The 24,377-nt window shown below is 45.3% G+C and overlaps 1 protein-coding gene across 5 annotated transcripts in view; it reads left to right on the top strand.

Annotated features, from left to right (window-relative positions):
* ASTN1 (astrotactin 1) overlaps positions 1–24,377 on the top strand; it is a 299,188-nt gene that overhangs the window by 246,441 nt on the left and 28,370 nt on the right. For all 5 annotated transcript variants that reach the window (XM_072830739.1, XM_072830737.1, XM_072830738.1 and 2 more), the window contains exons 17-18: positions 17,558–17,826; positions 22,840–22,973. In XM_072830739.1, the coding sequence (XP_072686840.1) occupies positions 17,558–17,826; positions 22,840–22,973 (403 nt within the window). The remainder of the gene's footprint in view (positions 1–17,557; positions 17,827–22,839; positions 22,974–24,377) is intronic.

Below are 24,377 nucleotides of genomic sequence, written 5' to 3'. Positions count from 1 at the left end.
TAAAATGTGGTCTTCCAGGAAGCCTTCCAGGACTTCTCTGACCCTCCAGACTCCTGTAATGCTGACCATCTCAACCACACCATGTGGGACTGATCATGCACCTAGAGTCAGACAGGCCCAAGTACGCATTCCACCTCTTCCACTTAGAGCTCTGTGGCCTTAGGCAAAGTGATTTCCCTCTCTGTTGCTCTGTTCTGTCATTAAAGAGGTAGGGACAGTTTCAGCACAAGCTGCTAAGGTCGATAAGAATCTTAGCTGGACATGAAGAAATCCAGTCATTTTTCACATTCTGGACAACAGCTTTTCACAAAGAACAACCCTTCCCCATAAGATGATGGTAAGACTCATAGTCACCCCCTTTATTTGGGAGAAGGCCAGATACAGACTCCGGAAATCCCCATTCTTTTGCTTTATAAAGGGTTATCTAAACTGCTTGTTCCCACTGGTTGATCAGAACGAAATGGTTGCTTATCAGGCTTTGGTTACACCTCTGACATTTGGCCCACAGACAGCCTGAATGAGCATATGCCTCTCCTGAGAATAGGCTAGTTTCACACCTCTTCCCACAGCTGATTCTTTCTAGCTTTGTTTGCTGCTTGCTGTAAAAGAAAAACTCCTTTTGCCTGAGTTGTGAGATGCTTGCAGACCTCACCAGAGCGTTCTCCCTACTGTAACGATCCCCTCTTCGTATACAGCAGTATCCCTCCTCCCATCTACTTTGCAATAACGCTTTTGAATAATACGCCCTTACTAAGTCTGGATTTGTTTTTTGCTGGACTGGATATAGACAAAGTGTTTAGTAGAGTGCCAAGATGTCTGATGAAGGACAGCTATTATTAATATTACTATTATTATGTTTGTTATCCCTGATAGATTGCAAATTCCTGGAGGTCAGTATTTAAACTCTCCACAGTCCGTAACAGTCTGTAGCATGGTGCTGAGCACACAACAGATTTTTTTTTTTAAGACTTTATCTATTTATTCATGAGAGAGAGAGGCAGAGACACAGGCAGAGGGAGAAGCAGGCTCCATGCAGGGAGCCCGACATGGGACTCGATCCCGGGGTCTCCAGGATCAGGCCCTGGGCTGAAGGCAGTGCTAAATCGCTGAGCCACCTGGGCTGCCCCCACAACAGATCTTTAACAGGTGAGTACGTCTCATGAAGCTGTCGGCATCATATCTGGAAGCCAACAACCCAGTACAATCTGCAGATAGTGTAAAAGGCATTTGGCTCTTTTAGAAAAGGAAGGTGATGGAAGAAGGTTTGAGACCACCCCGTGATATCATCCTAACAAGCATTGGGAGAACGTGGCAACTCCTGTTTTCCTTCCATCTTCTCTAGCACATCAAATTGCTTTTAAACAGGAGATGGTAGAGAAGCCATGTGAGAGAGAATCATTGCTCAGAATGGTGAGCAGAGAAGTTAGCAACTTTGAGAGAATCATGTCTGCAAGCATACACATTACACACGGACTAGCAAGACCTTCCACACTTGGGCTCTGGGCAGCCATGGGGGAAGGGGGACTGAGAGGTTGGAACAAATGCTAGAAGGCTGTTCTTTTTCCTTCAAATATGGGAGACTATTATATTCTGAAGAGTAGAAGTTATCAAACACTGAATCCACCCCCTGCATGACTTGTAAGAGAGAGAACATGATGATAACAGATATCTAAAATGAGTTCACTGTGAGCAAGCCATGATAGCAAACCCTGTATTTGTTAAAAGAGTTTTTAGATTTTGGAATGCCCCTGGCTGAAGAAAACCTATTAATTCCACCATTCCCCATAAGCTCCTTACCATTACTGGGAGGTCATGTGGCCTAGTGGTTCAAAGCAGTCTTTGAAATCTGTATGACCTAAACCCCCCGAGCTCCACTTCGATATCTGGGAAATGGACTGATAACATCTACCCCTCAAAACAGGTGTAAGAATTCGATGAGATCACATATCATAAAGCATTGTATTTATAGTGAGAACTCAGGAGATGAGGGGTCAGCAAACTATGACCCACATCTAAGAATAGTTTCTGCCTCCATAAATAATTGAAAAAAATAAGGGTAAGAAGGGAAATGACTTTTTATGAGAGGTGAAAATTATATAAAATTTAAATTTCAGTATCTGTCAATAAAATTATATCGGAACAAGACAATGCCCATTTGCTTAGGTAGTGTCTGTGGCTGCTTTTGCACTGCAAAGGCATAGTTGAATTGTTGCTTCAGAGATCGCTTGAGCCACAAGGCCTAAAATATTTACTATCTGGCCCTTTACAGGGAGAGTTGCCAACTCCTACCATAAGTGGTAGCTCTTGTCATTAAGGACACTCTCATCCCTCATAGCCTAGCCCAGTAACTCCCTCCTCAATGAAGCTTTTTTGGTCTAATCATCCAGATATCATCTGGCCCTTATCTGATCCTTTAAAAAAATTCCGTATATGTCTTATCTTTTCTACAAGATAATACAGCCTTTGAATGTAGGGATTACACATAATCCATTTTTGTATATTCAAAAGACCTGCATAGTACCTTGTAAATAGACATTCAATAACTTAGTATTTGCTCTGTCAAATTGAATTGAGTTCCAGTTTGGGTCTTTTGACTTTTGCTTGATGTCAGCCAACTTTTTGATGAAAGGAAAGTCCTGAGAGGCTGAAGACAGAAGCACAAGAAGGATCTAAAAAGACTTGAACTCAAAAAAATAAGCAATGGAAACAACCTTGAGATGAGTACTTACCTCTACACACACAAAATTTCAGCATTGGTTGCTTGTTGATAATATTCACTTCCTACTGTTTCTGAAAGCACAGTAGATGTGCCTCAGGGACTTGGAAATATTAATGATGAATTTTCTTATCAACCATTTTAAAGGAATCCCTTTTTCCCAGCTTCCTTGACATCACTTAAGTTCCTGGCACTGGGGGAAGAGTGCGTTTTGTTAGAGGTCTGTGCACGTACACACACATGCACACAGGGGCAGACATCCATTTCACTGTGTGGCTTTATTTTGTTTGACATTAGACTAGAATAAAGACAATAGTTGAATTGTCCTCCAGTAGACTTGTTACCATAGGAATGAAAATTAAATCCAAGATCCTATAGCTACAAGCCTCAGAAGAAGATAGGATTCATGACTTAATATATCTGAAGTGGCTTATTTTCTGTATTTCTCAGTGGGTTTTTGATGCCAGATTGATGTAAGGGAAAGATACCCTGGGGTCTTGCTGATACCTAGGAGGGATTTGCTTTTTCGCCTTCCTGTGAAAATAAAAAAGAATCTAGAAATCCTAGCACTCAATTAGTACTAACCCTTAAATATTATAAATCATTATTCAAGACGTGGGATGAAGGTCCTTAAATGCTGACATTTATATGCCACCCACTCGTGCAAGTACCATCCAAGTAGCACTGCATTTCAGGGAGAAACATTTTGTAACTGGAAAGGTCAGATTGGGGGATCAAAAGTTAATCTTATTCCACTAGTGTTGCATTTTTTTTTAATTTTTTTTTTAATTTTTATTTATTTATGATAGTCACAGAGAGAGAAAGAGAGAGAGGCAGAGACATAGGCAGAGGGAGAAGCAGGCTCCATGCACCGGAAGCCCGATGTGGGATTCGATCCCGGGTCTCCAGGATCGCGCCCTGGGCCAAAGGCAGGCGCTAAACCGCTGCGCCACCCAGGGATCCCTAGTGTTGCATTTTTATTTGAAATAGTTAAAGCTCAGTGTGGTCAACAGCATCTTTTCTACCAAATTGCCCCCTAGTAATGAAAAGGTTGCCCAACTGCTGGAGACATGGGTTGCCAGCCTTGAGGGTCACTTTGGGACCATGTAATTCTGAATAAGCATGCTACCAAAAGAATGCTTGAGAGGCCACCATTAGGCAAACCAGCTACATCTTTTGATTGATCATCATGCATCAAAGTTATACATGGAAACAGATTGTCATAAACTAATTATGAATTTAGCATCATCTTTTCCTTCCCTCTGTCTCATCCCCATGAGACTATCAAGGACTTTGTGTCTCCAGTACTAAAGCCAGTGGGTCAGCCACATTCTGGTGCTCCTTCTTCCTGCCATCTCAGCGCTGGCAGCTCAGTACTGTCAGGCCCAGACTAAGGCATGACTTCTTCAGTGGAGCCCTTCCTCATTCCTGGTTTTGTTTCTCCACAATGAGGGGGACTTCTGATCCCTTAACTGTATGGTAACTGACCTCCTGGCAGCCTTGGTGGGTTAATTCCTGCAGATCCAAAGCCTGAAAGTTTAGTCCTCATTTACTACTGAGTATTTTTGTTCCATCTCTGGCTCCTGAAGATCCTTATTTTGTTTTTGAGCATTGATGTTTGTGTATTTGTTTTTCATTCATTTTTGTATGAACATTTTGTATGTACCTCCCAGGTACCAAGCCCATGCTAGATAATGGTAATATAATAGTGAACAATGGCTACCATTGAGAGCTAAGATATTGGAAGCCAACACATAGTTTTATGTGTATTGTCCCATTTAACTCCCAGAATCATCCTGTGAGATAAGTTATTAACCAATTTAATACACAAGGAAACTAGCCCAAGAACTTACGCATCTTACCAAATGTCCCTGAGCTCTGGATTTTGAACCCAGCCCTAACTGCCTTCTCTCATGAGATAAGGAATTCCAGGTGAAGACAGTCTTTGCCAGCTGAAGTGATGGCCTGGGATACAATATGCTTACAGTGTCTATCTCAACTGCTTACCCCTGAGACAGGCCTGCTGCACTCTTCTCTGGCCTTCCCTTAAATTTCAAGACCAGATATCTGCTTTTCTTTCATTGGTCCGATATCAGAGGTCCCAGAGAGAGAGGCCTCCTTATAGACCATGTCCTCACACACTATTGGGTCTGGGAGCTTCTGCTGGCTCAGGGGCAGAACAAGGCCATTTCTGGCTGGCTGGCTGGCTGGCTGTTTGCTGCTGCTCTCCATCAACCATTAGTTTCTCTACTAACAGAAGGAATTGAATGTGTGCACAAGAGAGAAGTAGACTTTAAGGGAGACCATGGTGTCAGGGGCTTTAATGGCCAAAGTGACAGGATGGGGGTGTCTGGGTGGCTCAGTCAGTTAAGCATCTAACTCTTGATTTCAGCTCAGGTCATGACCTCAGGATCATGAGATGAAGCCCTGCTTCAGTTGGGCTCTGTGCTAGGTGTGGAGGCTACTTACGATTCTCTCTCTCCCTCTTCCTCTGCACCTCCCCGCATGTTTGCTTGTCTTTCAAAACAAAAAAGACCAAAGTGACAAGATGGCCATCTTTACAGATGATGACAGTTGAGCCCTGCTACACGAAAGCCTCTTTCTTCCTTGATAAGGACTATTTAGGAACCGCACTGGTCATTTTAACACTTGTCATTGTTTTAATATCTACTTTTGCTACAAGTATGCAAGGAAATAAGGTAAAATCATAGCATCACCTTGGTTGAACAAAATGATAAATTTCTCTTTATGATATTTGAATGAGATGAGTTAATAATGGAAAGCGTTAATACATACACACCTCTATACAACTGCTTGAAGGAGAGCCTTAGATTTGGCTTCTGCATCTACTCCTCATTCTATTGTCCGCCCCCACCCCCACCCCCCCCACACACAGAAATGTCTACAGGGGTGTTGCCTTCTTCTCACATTTCCATGAAGTCCTTTCTTTATGAGATGAACTTGTATGATTGAATAGATCCATTCTTGGTCAAGAGGATAAGTTTTCTGGCTTTCATTATTATCACCCAAGTAGGACTGACCACACCGTGCTTTTGGTCTGGCAAAATCCAGGAAGCAGACTCCATAGATGGCGAATGATAGAATCTGCTGCTGGTGGCATTATCCTTCTCAGGTCAGCACGTGGTCCTCTTGGTGGGGGAGCACACTTGGTTACTCCTGGAACAGTTCAGGCCAATGTCATTAGATTCTGAATCAGTAGTTTTCAAATTAGGCTGCTTGTACCCTGAAGCTCTGAGTAAATGCTTGAATGACTCCGTAAACAATAGAGCTGTTTATGTTTACCAAACAGTAGTGATGCCACATGCCTAGCAGTGTATTCCCCACTTTTATTTATTTTTACATGTTTGGTTACTTGAAGAATTTTTAAGAAGTATTCTAACAATATTTGTAAAATAAATTATTCTTGTTTAGGGTGGCACATCCCAACATGGTATCTGAGGACTGGCATGTTATCCAAAGTCAGACTCATTTGTTCAAAGGCACATCCCCACACTGCCACTCCACTGATTTAGGGCAAGACTGAAACGATGAGGTCACAGAGTAATAGAAGTTTAATATTTGGCTATTGAAAGGGACTCAGAGCCCTTCTGAAGCACTCCCCCTACTGTGAAGTCCCTGACAGTGACTGTCTGGCTTCCGCTGGCTTCCACGTGACCATTTCCACTAGCCCAGAACCTACCATCTCCAAGTCTGCCCGTCTCACTTTGTATCAGTTGTAAGTTATTCTAAAACTTGTCCCTGAAGGAATCAAGAGTCTTTCTTCAGTCTTCCCCAGTCCAGCGAAGTGGATTTCAAAACTTCCTCGTAGGTATGCCCAGAGCCCATCTCCACTGCCTCTCTTCTCATTTCTCATCATATCAGTTTCTATTTTTCTAACCACTCTTCTACCTCGCACACTGAAAAATGAGCTTTGAAAAAGATGTATCTGTGTACATTAGCATTGAGTACTGTATCTGACACAGTAGGCGCTCAATGAAAATTTATGATCCAGTAAACTCATTTCCTCTCATTTCCTTCCTTGGTTCTTAATTCTACCCTCTGAAATGTACAGAATTTATGTGATCCCACCTCCGTGTGACATCCCTTCCAATATTTGGAGAGAGACAGACTTCCCAAGCCTGTGTTCAGGTCTTGTCGTATCCATTCCAAACTCCACCAGCTGCTTCAACTATTGTTGATATGACACTGTGTCATACCAACATGAGGTCCTGGAATCCTGACTGCCCTCCCTAGCGTCAGAGTGTCTCTCCACTTGAATTACCCAGAAGTGAACCAACTCGTGTGGCTTGCTATGGTGCTGTTTCTTTCCCTCACCTTGGTTACCACACTCTCTTAAATACAACCTGAGTTTCCATCCGTGTGCCACTCATTGCCAGCCTCTTCATCTTGTAACTCTTGCTTGCCTGAGTATCTGGTTGTTTCTGCCATTGGCAGCCAGGCTGAGTCACTGAGTCTCCCTCGCAGACCAGTGTGGGTCACAGCTCTGGGTGAAAGCACATCTCGTAAGGAGAGTTTGATTAAGGCTGGATGGGCAGCTGCAGAGACCATAGTGTCTGAGAATAGAGCACAGGTTACCGAGAGGTGAAAAGGGCCTGGTCCACTCAGCACATTTTAAACTCAAGAGATGAGGACCAAGAGGTAAGGGACTTAAGCAGAATCCAAATCACCACCAGGAGCCACAATCTATTTGAGTTGGTGGCTCCAACGGGCAGGAAAGCGGCATAAATTTCAGTGAGGCAAAGCTAAGTGGTAACGGACTTTAAGTTCTGTCATATACAGTTAATTTGCAGAATAAATTGGTCAGGGCAGCAAAAGGATTTAACATCCAAAATCATTTGAAAAACAGAAGCTAGATGAGCATCAAGAGGAAAATGGAGACCGTTACAACATTCCCTTGCTGGTTGTAGTAGTATTATTATTGAATAATATTTTTATTAAAAATTTCTAGACCGTTTGGTAGTTAAAGATATTTATAAGCCAGACTTCACAGTATCTCAGCAAGGCATTGAATCTCTTGCTGTGGAGCCACATAAACCCTGAGAGGCTCCCACCTATGTGTAATTCGTGTGTGCATCCTGGCCACACACACACACACACACACACACACTGTGCGCAGCCAGGTTCTTGTCATGTGGAGCCATGGCAGGTACTGATCACATGTGAGTTCTACCCATTTCAGAATTGTCACGGAGTTTCTCTCGGTTGTGCTCGTCTTGTCCAGATTTGAAGCCATAAAGAAAAGAGATGATGAGGCTTGAGCTGGTGCAGAGAGGGCAGGAGACCAAGTAAATGGAGGAAGAAGTATAAGGAGTCACATTGAGAATGTCCCAAGGGGATGGTTCTGGCAAAGCTTACAGGCACCCCATAGTTGGGAAATAATGCTGCCTCGTAAATAGAAGGAAACATCACTAATTCCATCCTGGATCACACTAGAAGCCCAGCGAGATCCCTAGAGGAGCATTTAACGTTAGCAGAGGCCCAGGCTGCTGCTGAGAGCTCTCTGTTTCTCTCTGGTCCAGCTTCCTCCTTCTACTTGTGCCTGGGCTACTCCCTGGAGCTGTCCTGGCTCCTTCTGGGGGAGGACACCAGGCAGGGGTGGAGGGAACCTTCTGCTCTTGAGTGGTCTGAGATGCACGCTTGGCTTCTCAGCTCAGCTTCCCAGACAAGAAACACAAGGCTGGGGGAAAAAAGCCTTAATCTCCAGACGAGTGCATGGGAGGCTCTTTGACAGGAGCCCGCTGAGCGTGCCCACTCACTCACGTGGTCTCTCTGCTAATGGAGATTTGCAAAGAGCCATCCCGCAGGTGTTCCTCATTTTCACCTCTCTCTAAGCCTGGCCCTCCCCGGCCCTCCCCATGCCACTCTGTCTGGTGAATCAGCAGGGATAATCCCATGCAGCTCTGCACATCCGGAAGGCTGTGACTCTGAATCTCTCTGTCAGGTTTATTTTGATGTTGACAAGAAGCTACACACAGCTGCAGCGGGGCCTTGGGATGCTGAGGGAGCAAGAAACTTTTTCCCTCGTCCTGCTGCCTGGTGCCCTGGAAGGAAATCCAGCGGGTGAGTGGCCAGCTCCCAAGGGGCCAGCAAATGAATCGTCCCTGGCCGTGGGTCAGCAGAGGGCTCACCGGGTGATGTCACAGTGTTCAAGGCCCTGGACATTGCAGAGGGTTGAGACGTGTCCCCCTAAAATTCATGCCCACCTGGAACCTCAGAATGTGACCTTATTTGGAAACAGGTTCTCTGCCCATATAGTTAAAATTAGGTTATCTGGGACTTAGGGTGGACCCTAAATCCAATGACTGGTGTTCTTAGAAGGGAGAAGGAGATTTGGACACACAGGAGAAAGCCACGAAACAATGGAGGCCAAGACTAGAACAATGCATCTGCAAGCCGAGAGTCTCCAAGAAATGCCATAAGCCACTAGAAGCTGGAAGAGGCAAGGAAGGATTCTTCCTGAGAGCCTGCAGGGGGTGTGTGGCCCTGCTGACACCTCGATATTGGGCTTTCTGCCGCCAGAGCCAGAGGAATAAATTGATGTTGTTGGAAGCCACTCCGCAGGTGGTGATCTGTCTTGGCAGCCCCAGGAAATGGAAGGGGGAGGGACATGACAAAAACGAAAATGTGGGGAACCTCTCAGAGCCCCATGAAAGGCATTTGGTGAAAAAAGAATGGGACTATAAGAGGCAAATGAACAAAATGTCATCATGTCAACATTAAAAAGGGGGGTGTTCGACAGTGTACACATACAATTATGACACTCCAGCCAAGGCCGAGGTAGCATCCACGGAATATCGGGTGCTGGGCTCTGGGGACACATGAATGAGTGAGGCCCTGTCCTGGAGGTGCGTGGGACAGACAAGACATAACACCAAACCCTGTCTGACACAGTGCTGGGTGTTCCTCTGGACACAGGCTCCGAGTACCAGGGGAATTACTTCTAGTAGGAATGATGGGGGCAGAGAGGCACTTGGTAAACATATAGGGAAAGATGGAGGGAAGGAGGGAAGAGAGAAAGACAGACGCTTTAGGTGGGAGGGGAACAGTGATACCTGCCCAGTCTCCTGTACTCATCCCACGTGTGCACCAAGGAAATGCTTCCAGAACCCCCTGAGCCCTCTCAGGTTTCCTGGCCTGGCCCTTGTGCTGAATCCCAGTGAGGCTTTGCGGTGCAGACTTGAGGAGTTGCAGGCAATAAGAGACCAGAAAGAGCTAAACTTCCTTTGCTTCTTGCCATCTCTAGGGATTTGTCGGATGCTTATCCAATGCCAGGCATTGGGTGAGAACCATGACAGTCCAACAAAAACCATAAGGCAGCTTCTTGCCCACCGGGGACTCGAAGTCTGGCTGATTAGAAGGGTTCATTTCTGAAGTAAAAGCTTTAGGGCTTCCTAGGAATTCTTGGATTTTATTTTTGATCCTCTTTAAACACATGGGCTGTGTAGAAATGGGGTCCCTGTGCATCTTCAAAGTGGTGGCTCACCAAACTATCTTCATTTTTCCCTCTTTACCAGAAGTTTAAGATTAAAAGGGGTGCAGTGGGAGTCCGGGCTAGGCAAGACTAGCTGTGTGTTTTTATCAATCCCTTGGCAGATGCTGCTATGGCATTCTTTGGACCCAACCTCTCCTCCTAAATGGACCATCACTATTACTGACCAAAAAAGAGGCTGACAGAGGCTTTGGTGAGTTCTGGTCAGAAGTTTGGTCAGTTTGTTATTGAGTTAACTGTTCCCATGCCAAAGAGGACCAACAACTTTTGCAAGGACAAGGCACCGCACCGACACGGAAACCTCAGTTTCACACGAACTTAATTATCCCGGAACCTCAACCAGGCAATTATTTGTTTGACAACACGCCCATTAAGGGGGGGGGGGGGCAATCTTAAGAAAATGTAACCTTGTGTTATCGATCAAGTTTTAAAAGCCTTCGGGGGTATATATACCGTTTTATTTCTGTCTCCTACAGCTTCCAAATCTGCATAGTCATAATTGATGAGCAAAATGATCACCTGGAGGTGCCTTGGGAAAAGGTTTAATTCTGTTTGGTAGGCAATGCTTCACGAGGCAGGCAGAAAATTGGAAAACTGCATTTTTAGAGAAGAAAAATGTCAACAAGAATTGGAGGAAAAGTAAGCATTTTCTGGCTAAGTATCAATTAAACAAAAAATTCAATTTTCCAGAAGACACCTTTTCTTCAACCTCCCAGTTAATGATGCTTTGCTAAGGTACCCAGTGGATATTTGATGACTGCTAATTATTTACACTGGACCTTACCACACCCAGAGCTGTTGCTCATGTTTATAACAAAGACCATTTGTGATTTCCAGAAACTTCCCAAAGAAATACCAGAGAGCTAGATCTGAAGTTTCAGAAACTTTAATTTTAGAATAAAAAGTAAAGACTAGACTCTGACAAAAAGATGTCTAAAAAAATTGTAAATTAATTTGTAAGAAAGGACAGGAATATAAACGCTATGGAGTTGGAACTGTTTCTGAATATGTTGGACAATCGTGAACCAATGGTTTTCCAGTATTGAATCCCAAAAGCACATCCCCAAAGATGTGCTTCCTCTGAGCTAATGAGTAATGATGAATGTGTGGCTGGAAGCTTTGGTGGGCTCCTATGTACAGGCTGAGATGGTGCAAAGTAGGAAAACTGCCGAAGACACGGGTTTTCGTGTTTCATACTGAGGATCATTCTTGTAGTCTGGAATGTCCGCCCACTCTGGCTGTTACAACCACTGTCTTTTTTTTTTTTTTTTTTTTCTCGTGAAGTGGAATATGTGATGCTGAATCCTGGTACAAGTGCTGTCACTCAGCTTCCAGAGCTGCCTACCCCCCCACAGCAATATGCTTTCCACCTCAGCTACTATTTGGTGCCCATGGCCCAGGACACCAACCAGATCCTTTGGCCCCTTTGTGACATTAGTGGCTACAACTTTCCCACACTGACCAGTCACAGGAGAACCACTGTCTGCTCCTCAGTGCCACAGTTGGCTGCTCCTTTTCTTAAGCTTAACTCAATGTACATCAGTAACCTTTGGGATGCCTATGTGTGTTTTTATGCAATTTGCAAGATGTACTTTGGCAGTATTTCCTTAAATCTTTGTGACCAGATCATCTCAGGCCAGTTCACGTTTGTACCCAAAAGGAGTGGAACTTGCTCTGGATTGATGTCCTCTCTGTAGGAGGAAACTAGAAAAACCTCAAAAGAACCCAGGACAGCAAGAAGGGAAGTGAATTGAAACCCAGCCAGTCTAGTTAGCACCTAGTCATTTTGTCTACAAGTCCTTATAAATGACTTATTAATTCGACAAACATTTGTAGGCATTCAATAAATATTTGCTTAATGAATTGTCAAATGCATTAGCTACTTGTTAGGCACTGTGGGATATTACAGTTTTGCTGTGCAAGGAGCCCGTTTGATGGTGTGGCTGGTGGGCAGGGCAGACAAGTAGACAGGCATTGTGAGAATAATTAATTTTAGAGAGTACTCACTCCATCCCAGACACTGTGAAACTCTCTTTGTGAATTGTACCAATGATCTTTACCACAGCTTTACTAAATCAGGTCAGTTAGTATCTCCTTTTTATATGAGAAAACCCAGGCACAGAAAGGTCAAGCAACTCACCCCCAGATTGTACAGCTGGCAAGTGATAAGGTCAGAAATCAATCCCAGAGTGTTTGACTCAATCTCACACTTCCAACTGCTGTGCCCCTGAGGCAGCCGTGGGCAAGCAGAGGAGTGGACAGTTAGGAGATGTAAAGAATGTGAAGACTGGGTGGTTGGTTGAGAGGGCAAGGGAAAACAAACAACAGAGCCAGGGCTTCCATGTGGAGCAATGAGGAAGCCAGTGCCATTTGCTGAGCTAGCACCTTGCTGGAGGAGCAGGTTGCTGGGGAGAGTGTGGAGGAATGACCACAACGGTTGGGGACACGTCGAATTTGAGGTGCCCATTGGCCGTTCAGGTGGACTCCCAAGCAAGCTATTAATGAGGCTGTGTTACACTCGTGGAAGAGATCCTGGCTAGAGACAGACAGTTGGCTGTTGCTGAAATACTGCTTTGTTCTTGCCACTTGATTGTTTAAAGTTTAGTAAGGGGCTGTTTACAAATGATTTGTTTTTATTCTTTATGTTTAACTTGTTTTTAAATTTTAAATCTGTGATCATGAGTTATTGTATTCAGCCCCTTTTCTTCCCAAAAAACTTATATCCATGGATATATGTCTATCTAACTGTATTTATCAAGAGAGAAAGGGGGGGGGGGGAGAGAGAGAGAAGATGGCTATGGATACACCTGAACTAGGTAAAGGAGTTTCCAAGATAAAGACTGGCCCCAAGCACTCATTGTCTCATACAGAGGAGTAGAGAGAAGTGGCCAGTTTACGCCCTCTCCTCTTTCCCTTGATTATTAATCCATCACATTGTACTTTATTCAGATTTTAGAGACTGTCTTATGGCAAGTCTAGGAGTTCAATTTAAGTCATCCAGGGTGACTTGAACCTCTGTCCAAAGATGTGACCAGACATCCTGAGAGACTAATCTGAGCTAGAGTGCATGGACGGAAGTATGAATTCAGATAACTCCAGGACACCCGGTGTGAACAGGAACTGGCTGGAGAGGGATGGAATGCAGGGTGCCTGTGAGCTCCAGGGCGCAGTTGACCATGGCTGTGTTTCATTTGCCCCATGTCTTCTTTCCCATAGATCCTAAGCTGTCTCCAAGAGCTAGGATCTAATTAGTTTGCATTTGATTTTTTTGCTGCCTAATGAACTACCTCTGTAGTTCTAGCTGTGATGTCATTAACATCTCATTGCCTTGGGCACCAACTCAGGAGAGAGATTCTTAAGCAGTCCCAGAATCCTAGAGGAATTGTACCAATTTACTTCATAACAACTAATCCACCTCCATGACCTGTCAGTTCCTACCAGCAGAGCAGACCCTGCATGAGGATGGGTCAGTCACTTTTATCATCCTTGCATGGTTCCAGAGTCTAGGTGGGTCAGTATGTACACACCTAAGGCCATGGGCTCATCCACAATGAGATTCTGAACATCAAGGATGCCAATATTCTCGTTCCACAATATTCTATTGGGGAAATTCATCCACTGTGTGCTGTAGGATACAGATTTAGCCTAAAGCAAAAGGCATTTATTTATAGCAAACTGTATTTGCAAAATGCTTTGCAGTTTTGGGGTTGTTAACTACATTCCAGGTTGGCTGTTCTTCTACTTATAAGAAAGCTAAGTGTCATGGCTGGACTCCAAAGCCTCCCTGAGAGCAACGAGATGAATTCTGCAAACAGGGATAAGAGTGGGCCACACCTCGGTGTTCTTGATCACCTTTGCCAATTATAATCTTTTAAGACCTTAACTGTAGCTTCTTTCTTATGTCCAGAGACTCTGTAACTTTTGAAATTGTATATCCATTTTATCAAGAGACAGGGTCTTAAAGTTCTAGAACATTTCCACCCAGGATCTAGAGGGCAGAAGAGGCAAGAAATACTTATGGACTGTAATTAGAGTAAGCAGTGGAGGGGGGAGTCATTGAACCCTAAGGAAAGAAGGTGGGGTCTCCTCCCTGTGACTCTCTACACAGACCTGTCTATTGCCCACTCTACCTCTGAGGGGGAGTTAAAAGCAAATGTCAAAGATCAGACTCTCCTGAAGCTTTTGGGATTTGAGCTACTCTTTCACTTGCCACAGACATGATGGTTATAGGTGCTCTCTTTGGGCAAAGGGAGATTTATCTGGGCTTTCACCACCGGACTCCATCATTTTAAGGAGTATTTCCCAATTGTGTCTTTAACTGTGCATGGAAAATGCATTTCCTCTTTGAAAAATCTCTTTCTCACACACATCTCTATTCTTTGCTGGAGCCTGAATAGATGGCTTTGGGAGTTCACTGCTCATCACTTCTGTATAAATCCAGCTCTTCTCTAGACAGCTCTGTGCTGCCTGATAATGGGACTTGGAGGGGCCTTCAGAAGGCCCGCTTTCTACGGACCTGAAGATTTTCAGGAGAAGGAAAATAGGATTCAGGCTTAATACGAGAGTTTGGTGGTCTGCCACCATCTATCTGCTTTTGCATCCTCCTCTGCACGCCTCTCTCCTCCGGAACCTTGCACCTACCAGGAGCTGGAGGATATTGAGAGGGATTCGCTGAATCCTGATTTTAATTGGGATAGTCAGAAGACAGCGGCCAAGGAACAGCCCCTCCAATGTTTACAGCAATTACAAGCGGTGCTGATGGAGTGCTGGAGGGCAGGGAGGTGGTCACTGAGCAACCCTGTGTTTGGGGGCGCAGTGCCCTCTAGTGGCCGCATCCGACTCTCAGAACGGTGCATCCTACCCAAGGACGTGTATGGGGTGTGCGGTAGGGGAGGGAGGGGGTGGACTTCCTGGGTATTTGGGGATTAAACGTAAGAGAAAAGGAATTTGATGGAGTCTTATTTCCCCTTGCAAATGTTACTCCATCGAAGGGGATTTTAATTTTCTGTCTCTCTGAGTTCTGTCTCGATTATGTTTCTCCTTAGGATGCATCTTATGGAAGTGTGTTGCTCATTCATTTTTTTACTATTTCATAGAAAAAAAAAATGGTACCACTACAAACTTTTTCAAGTAGCCAGGTGTGAGTTTTCCATACGTTTGTTTTCTGTGGTGCCAAAGTGGCCACGCAGAACTCATCACAGATTTTTCCTCTCTCAGAAGTCATTTTAGACTTGATATCACCACCTAGCGGTCATTTCGTGGGAACTCTTTCCCCGCCTCTGTTGAAGACTTTCTCACCGAGGAGGGCTGTGGGTGGGTTGATGAAATGCATCTGACCTGCAAGAGCCACAGGGCCCTCCAAGAGACCTGTAAGCTCTCTGGCATGGTTTGCACAGCAAAATTTTTTAAACTTTGTCTTGAAAAGGAGCACCATGTCTTTCCTGATCTTGTTTTTAAATTTCATTCACTTTCCCAAAAATGAAGGCCTGTTTTTTCTAGAAATCATATCAAGAATCCATTCACCTCATTTATCTCTGCCTGCCTGGTTCCTGTAACCTGTTGAAGATTGAGGCCTGGGTGAGGAGACTTCTGCTAGATTGTGCTCACTTTACAAATACTCCCAGCCGCAGGGTCGACTGAGTGGCATAAACCTGAATGTCAATCAGGATTGACAAGTGGTTCCGAGTGACTCTGGGGCTGGCTGGTGTGGGCTCCTGGGCCTCCCTGCTTGATAACATCATTCTCAGTTTTGGTGTGTGCAGTTATGTGCTCCTAGGAGCCCAGGAAAGGCTTTGGTTCAACTCTGGGTTTGCTATTAGATCAATTGCAAATGTGAAATAAATTATATCCCACGTTTATAGTCACTGAGTGAGTCCTTTGCTTTCATGTGCAGGAGTCCCATGCCACTGGAGCTTCTGGATGAAGATGCCTCAGCCTCATAATGAGGTTGTTCATCTGGGGAACAAGAGTGTTGATATGTCTCATGACATTTCCAAATGGGTTCACATTACATAGCAAACACGGGGGAGGAAAGCAGAGAGCTCCCCGGACCCCATGAGAGAGAACCCTATTAGAAAGTCAATGAGCTGTAGCTCACAGTGACCTTCTGGAATCCCTTTGCAAACCCTTCCAGCCATGCCCCCCAAATATCTGACCTATCAAGTACCACATTCCTGAGAGGTCCAAGATGCCCAGGATGAATGTTCTCTATCTGCCTCTGGCTTCTAAAAGCCTAGTGGTCTCCATGAAATTGTTTGATGTTCAAACCTGCAACTGTATCATAAAGACTTTGGAATCTCTTACAGAGCCCAGGGCTTTTGGTCAGTGTACTGTACTTCCATCTTCATCTAGCATGAATAAGTTAAATGGGAAATCACAAAGGCTTGGAAGACAAATACCAAGCAGTGCTTTCTTCTATAGGGAACAAAGTAGTATTTATTTTCAGGTAGGCATTTCTCATCTTTGAGAAAAATAAACCAAAATTAAACCAAGAATTTCTCTATCTTTCACTCATCATTCAAGGGCAATATAAATCCATCTCTCTGGATTGCACATCTTTATGAAAAAGCCCAAACTCCCTCCCACATCTTTAATATGTTGATGAATAATGAAGCAGAAAAATCCTCTTCCTCCCAAATGACCTGAGGGCTTTGGAATCTGACCAAACTGCATTCAAATCCTAGTGCTTACAGCAGACTAGCTGTGTGATCCTGAGGCTCTTGGCTTTGCTTCCTTCATCCATATAATGGGTGCAATGGTAGAACTCCTTGCAGAGAGTTCTCTTAAGAGTTAAAGGAGGTCCGGAACAGATCTCGCTTCATAGTTTAGGTAAACCTTACCTCTAGTTATACTTAAAACTGTTAGGATGATGATTGGACATCAATAGCCACTGTGTTATGTGCTTTAAAAACATGTTGCCGTTTATTCATCACACAATGCTAGAGGTAGGTACGATCAATATCTTCATTTTATGATGAAGATACTGAGTCTTAGAATAATCACTGTTGTTACTGTTTGTATTACTGACAATAGTTGTAGGTCCTGCACAGACACTGCAGATGCATCCCCCTGAGGGGATCGATCAGTGGAGCTGAGGATTCTCCAGAGGGAAACCACCTGATCTCACATTTGGAAGGCTCTCCAACTCTAATAGGTTCCTGGGAGGACGGGTTCCCTGCATTGAATAGGCCATCAGAATCACATCCTGTAACATGTCAGTGATTTTTTGTGACCTTCCTAGGATTTGATTCCAGCACTCAAGGGCCATGAGATCACGCAAGACCTTGCTCTTTTGCCTGCTTCATCATTCCTCTTCATTTTGTGTCTGGCAGGCAACTCCCCATCTGACGAGTCAGAGGAGCGGGAAAGAGACCCCAAGGTGCTGACATTCCCAGAATACATCGCCAGCCTGTCGGAGTCTGGCACCAAGCGCATGGCGGCTGGAGTCCGCATGGAATGCCAAAGCAAGGGACGATGCCCCTCATCCTGCCCCCTGTGTCATGTGACATCCAGCCCTGACACTCCTGCTGAGCCAGTTCTGCTGGAAGTGACCAGAGCAGCCCCCATCTATGAACTGGTGACCAATAACCAGACCCAGAGGGTAAGAGGCCTGGGACTCTTGACTCAGGGAAGTATCAGCAACAACAGAGGGTTTTCCAAATGGCCTGGGGACGTGACAGGGTATAGTTGAGCTCTGTGCTAGAATATGGATGGTGAGACTTTTTGTTTAGCTAATCCAGGCACATAATTTGCTTAGATTTGCATGTTTGCATATTAAATCAAATCAGCGCATCACAACACCCATGGTAATGACTCAGGAGTCACAACTCAGCATTTGTGTAGGTTCTTGAGCAACAAGGGCTGGAGAAAGAAGGTAGATCAGGAGACATGGCATTCCTAGTCACCAAAGTCATTTTTCAGGAAGCCTGGGGGACAGTCATGGGAAGAGGCTCTGCTGTCCTAACAGATCCCAGGCCTGAACTGGCTGCAATCGGGCTAGAAGGAGTGCTTCAGGCACAGGTCTCAAAGCGATGAGTCTGGTCTTAGTCTGGGGGTGGGGGGTGGGGATGGTTTCCTGCCCTTGGCTCACCATAAAAAACCACCTCCTTGCAAATCTTCTGCCTTATGTTATGCTGCTAGGTCATGACATTTCCCAGCCACTTCTCCTTTCCCTCTGTGGCTCCCTTTCCAAAGGTGCTATGAGAAAATGAATGGGCCCAAAAGGATAAGTTGGAGAAATGTGGCAGAGACAGTGGCTTAGCTCATTTCCTAGCTCTCTGATCTCCTCAAGGACAGAAAGAACAGAGTGGGTCACAGCACACACAACAGCAACGATGATGACGATGACAAGAATAAAAACACGAAAGCTCAGGGTGTGGGACTTCTGAGACTATAGGCAAAGGCGACCTTGAGGGACAAGACATAGTGAGAGCAGAGAGCTGCTTCCCTGCCCAAGAGCTGTGCCCATCCAGGCAGGGTGATAATTGCTTTCTCTTTCCTCTTTTAAGGGACACCTGGTGTGTCACAGTTGTTTCATAGGTGATGCTCAGACCAGCAAGGAGGGATTTTGCACGTGTGTGCTGCTCTCACCTTTCTGTTTCTGCCACTGATAGTTCACTGAGTGTTTTAAAACAAGGTTTCTCACGGGAGCAAAAGGATAAATGGTTCCTTTGGCCTATGAATTCCTCTTCATTCTAGTAGAAGTGACTGGGGAGGAGGAGCTGTGGAAAAGAAACTAGGGGGCTGGCAAGGATGGTGAGAAGGATGGATTGGTGTCACCATGGAGACCCAAAGCTGTGGTGGCTTGAATCCAGTGCCCTTACCTCAGTGCTTGCCCCAGAAGAGCAGAGGTAGGGAGCACCTCATAGCACTGCCCTATGGGACAAGGCATGCAGATCTATGGAGTAGGGGAGAGCTGGGTGGGAGGAGAACAGAGACTCCCAGCTTCCTGCAGGAGCATCATGGGCAAAATGGGGAAGCTGAAGGAAATTTTGTGTTTAGCATCTCCCTGTCTGGAACTCCTACTTGCCAGACATTAGCCCTTCCCTGTCTCCCTGCACTGGTTTTAAGAGAGAACTTGGGAGAGATCATCCACCTGGCCATATTTGAACGTTTAATTTCTGAACATGTAGGCAAGGTGGCCCTGAGCTGCTTCAGTCACCATCCCACATTTCTTCTCTCTTATTCCTTAAACATATTCCATCTCCTCTGTTCATTCTCTCTGCTCCTCTGCTTTTCCTTCTTACTTCCTCTTTCTCACAAAGAGTGGAGATACAGAGTAAAGTAGTAAAGGAAGAGAAGTGTTAAGTCATGACACCAGTAATTCGGTATGTATTCTTACCTCTACTCCTCTGGTATGTCTGGGGCCAATTTTCTTTTTTTTTTTTTTTAAGATTTTATTTATTTATTCATGAGAGACAGAGACAGAGAGAGAGAGAGAGAGAGAGAGAGAGGCAGAGACACAGGCAGAGGGAGAAGCAGGCTCCATGCAGGGAGCCCAACGCGGGACTTGATCCCGGGTCTCCAGGATCAGGCCCTGAGCTGAAGGCGGCGCTAAACCGCTGAGCCACCTGGGATGCCCTGGGACCAATTTTCTAACCTCTGTTGGCCTCCTTGGCCTCCTTCTATGGGACTAGATCATTTATGATGCCATATTTCAGTCTAGTGATTAGAAACAGTCTAGAAACCAGTAGGTCAAACCATAGAACCCACCAGGTGTCTCAAACCCAACAAACTTGAACTCACTATTTTCCACCCTAGACAGTTACCATTGTGTTTTAATCCCAGTGAATGAGATTCTTTTCTACCAAGTTGTCCAAGCCTGAGGCCAGATATGCTTCCCTAACTTTTCTTGTCACTCACTAACATCTATCTATCACCAGGAACACAGATACCTTGAATCCATCCTCCCAATACATCAGATCCTATTGCAGCAAGAAAATTCAGTAGCTCTGCAGAATCTGTTAAATGCAATCTAAAATCCTTAGTATATCATTATAAGGGCAGTTCATTGTCCAATTTGGTCCTCGCTTACCTGGTTAGGTTGCACTCTCTATATACTTTATATCCTATTCTCTAAATTTTAACCTCTGGTACCCCCTTAAACACAATATATTTTCTGTTGTACATCTGACCCTTCAGACTGTCACTCTCTCTCCCGGGAACAGCCTCTCCTACATTTCTGCCACTGGCAAACTCCTGCTGTTACAGTACTTCCAGTTTTCAACTCAAGCATCACCAGCTATGACAAACCCTTCCTTATTCTCCCAGGCCCACCCCTGTTCCTGCAGGTATCCCCCACTGTCTATGTCCCTACACCTTCTACAGCCCCTGCTATCATGAGTGCACACGTATCTGTTTACTTTTCTGTAGACTATGAGAAGCTCTCACTCTTCTATAGAATCCCAGTGCCTACCAGTAGTTGACACTCTGCTGAATAAATGAATGAAATAAATCAATGAAGGAATGAATGGGTGGATGAACTTGGCTTAAAGTTCAGCTACTTTCCTTAAAGCCAAATAATAACATAAATGGGAAAATCCTATTTCTTTTCTGGACTTGGGATTAAATCTAGTAACAAATGAGGATGCAATGCTTAACAATTGTAGATACCAAGAAAAATGTAATCTTTTTTCTCTTCCTGTCCAAAAGGGCTCCTTCTTGATTCTCCTCTTCTACCCTGTCCTACATTCTTCAGCTACCAATAGCCCAGGATTCAGGGAGTAGGAACTCATGGAATTGTGTTAATCAGAGGTGGAAAGTTAGAACTTTTGAAGAAATGTTTGTCATCGTAAGTGTTGGTCCTGGGATCCCTGGGTGGCGCAGCGGTTTGGCGCCTGCCTTTGGCCCAGGGCGCGGTCCTGGATATCTGGGATCGAGTCCCACATCAGGCTCCCGGTGCATGGAGCCTGCTCCTCCCTCTGCCTGTGTCTCTGCCTCTCTCTCTCTCACTGTGTGCCTATCATAAATAAATAAAAGTTAAAAAATGAATAAAAAAAAATAATAAGTGTTGGTCCTTACTCCTTTGGGTTGAAGATCGGATCATGTTGCTCCCCTCTTTAAAACACTTTAATGGCAGGGCACCTGGGTGGCTCAGTGGTTGAGCATCTGCCTTCTGTTCAGGGCACGATCTGGGACTAAGTCCCACATTGGGCTCCCCGCAGGGAGCCTGCTTCTCCCTCTACCTATGTCTCTGCCTCTCTCTGTGTGTCTCACATGAATAAGTAAATAAAATTTTTTTAAAAATAAATAAAACACTTTAATGGCTTTCCCCTGCCCTTAGAATGTGACACTGCCCCTTACCAGGCCCATTTGGCATCTGTAACAGGCTCCGCCCCCTCCCACCTGCGGAGCACCTTGCGCTCTTCACTTGGTCTCTTACAGCCTGAGGAGCCTTTTCTCAGTTGATTTTAGAGGTCAAGTTTCATCCAGGCTGAAGTCCTTTTAATACTAGTTTTTCTGCCTGGAACACTTCCCCATCTTCTGTGACCAGAGAACTCTTGATCTGTCCCTCCAAGTTCAGATAAAAACACACCTCCTCCAGGAGGCCTTTCCAAACCCCTCTGTGAGATTGCCCTCCTTTCTTGTCCCTCCTGTCCCATTTCACCCCTTTCCTTTGGAGCCCATACCACCAGTCCTAGTTATTTGTTCACTTATGTAACTTTGGTTTGTTCACTTATTTGTTATTTGGCTGCAAGAGTTATGTGGGCAGGGGCCGTATGTGTCTTACACATCACTGCATTCTTAATGCTTAGCCCAAGAAATAGGCCTGTATAGGTGTTTAGCTAGTGATTGATTGAAGACTACACGGGCAGCCACAGTTCCCTCTTTATTCTGTCTCTCTCAATGAAAAGTCTGTTTTCCTAGTTTAAAAAAAGTAGACTTTTTACTTGAATTTGGTTCAGTCAGGCAAAGCATGAAGTGAGGAAGTGACCTAATCCCTTTGACTCTTAAATCCAGTTTATCAAACCAAGTTTATCTAATTTGCCCCAGGTCACATGGTGGCAATTGGCAGAGCCTAAGTCCTCACCCAGGACACACTGCTCTAGAGCACAGTTCGCAGCCCAAATGAATGCCTCACTCTTTCTACCTTCTACCAGGAAAGGGAGGCCTCACACACAATCACAACCCAAGGCAGATCTGTACAGATATTGTACTTGAGGTACAAGGCATGCTGAAGTAGTGCTGGGCAGGGTGCAGAGGGCAAGAGAGGATACCAGAGAGGCATTTGAGAAAGGCCAAGTGCCACAGGGCAGAGGGAAGAGACGTCGGGGCAGTTGGTGGTAAAGAGGTTATGGTTGTAAGGGCCTCAGATGTGGGTTGACAGAGGGAGAAGGAGGGAGAAGTAAGACTTGCTTCCAAGGTGACAGCCCTCAACCACAGGGGTGAACTGTTACATTGAGAGAGAACGGTGCCCAAGAGGTCCTCCGAGGTCTAGCTTCCCAGAAATGGTCTCCTGGGGTAGGAATCTTAGATCAGAAAATGGTGAAGCAGTGCCACAGCCTATTGGCTGGGCATTATCTAGGACCAAGCAAAGCTTTGATTTTGTCTCTTGCCTGTGGTGATTCAGCCCTGGCTTCCGGACACTCACTCTTTCCTCTGTCCTCTTTTGCAGCTCTTACAGGAGGCCACCATGAGCTCCCTCTGGTGCTCAGGGACCGGAGATGTCATCGAGGACTGGTGTCGATGTGACTCCACCGCTTTTGGAGCTGATGGACTCCCCACCTGTGCGCCCCTCCCGCAGCCGGTGTATGATTCCCCTTCTCTGCCTCTCATTCGTGTGCACACCTCCACTTGATTCTTCTGCAAAATATATTACTGAGTGTCCAGTCATTGCAAAGCAGTAGGCTCGGTGCTAGGTAATAGGAAGAAAAGCATGAGGCAGTGCCTGGCCTCAGCGAGCTTTCAATCTCAGGGGAGGCCTGGCCTCAGCGAGCTTTCAATCTCAGGGGAGGCCTGGCCTCAGCGAGCTTTCAATCTCAGGGGAGGCAGGCACACAGAGTGTAATAGTAGAAGACATGGTCTGCTAAGAGTTAGAAGAGACATTTCAGTCAAGTGTGAAAGGGAATGGTCAAGTCTGAATTTGGGGAATGGTGAAGGCTTCACAAGCAAAGAAATGGCACATGAATTTCTCCTTGAAGGTGAAGAGGGTAGGACAGCATGGCCAGAAGATCAGAGGGGTAAAGTGACGTTGCAGTGGAGAAAGTGAGAGATCTGCAGTGAGACTCTGCTAGGCCAACAACACATTTCCTGGGTGGCAATACTGTGTGGAGCCATCCAGGACCGTTACCACTTCCATTTAAGAAACAAAGAAATGCGTTCAGACTGAATGACCTTCCCAAGGTCATCAAGCAGGAAGCAGAGCCACCACTGCTAAGAAGCCATGATCTCAGGCATGATAATGTGGAGAAGACACAACAGAGAGATGACTTTAGGTAGAACCAACAGGGAGTTATGGGTAACTGCTGGTGTAGTAGAACCAACAGGGGGTTATGGGTAACTGCTGGTGTGGGTAACTTCTCTACACAAGAAGTAGAGAATGGACCTATGACTTCTGCCCTAGTAGCTGGGAAGATAAATAGGCCACAGCTGAGAAAAGAAGCATCAGAGGATATACAGATTGGAGGGAGAGGCTGTGTTCAGTTGGACCTATCTTGGAGACATAGCAGGGCAGTCCTACTGAGACATTCAGTGGTCAGAGGGAAAGATGGTCTGGAAGATAGATACTAGAGATAAGAAGACTTAAATCAACCCCAAAGAAATAAGAAATGGAACCACAGCTATGAGAAAGAATATTCCCAACTAAGTATCAACTCGGAAGAAGAGTGGGTCAGAGGTGCACATTAGGGGCCCTCTGCATTTGAGGGGTGAACAGAGTACAAAAGACTGCTAAGATGGTTCAGGATGAACATGTCCAATTCCCTTGCCCTCAAGGGAAGGCTGAAAAGAGCTGGCCAGATTCCTGTAAATCCTGACAGTTAAGGCCTGAGCAGGAACCCCGTTAGCCTCTACTATGGCATCTGCCCTGGGAATGAAGCACAGACATATGGTGTCTAATAAAGAGTGCTGGCAGGAACAGCTGGAATGGCATGGCCCCATGGGTTGGCAAGGCAAAGAAAGCCCAAAGGGAGGATCAGGATCTGTGGGAGTAAG

The sequence above is a fragment of the Canis lupus genome, chromosome 6, assembly GCF_048164855.1.
Source record: "Canis lupus baileyi chromosome 6, mCanLup2.hap1, whole genome shotgun sequence".
Lineage (NCBI taxonomy): Eukaryota > Metazoa > Chordata > Mammalia > Carnivora > Canidae > Canis > Canis lupus.
Note: the sequence above shows the minus strand (reverse complement) of the source record. Positions and strands in the feature narration are given on the sequence as shown.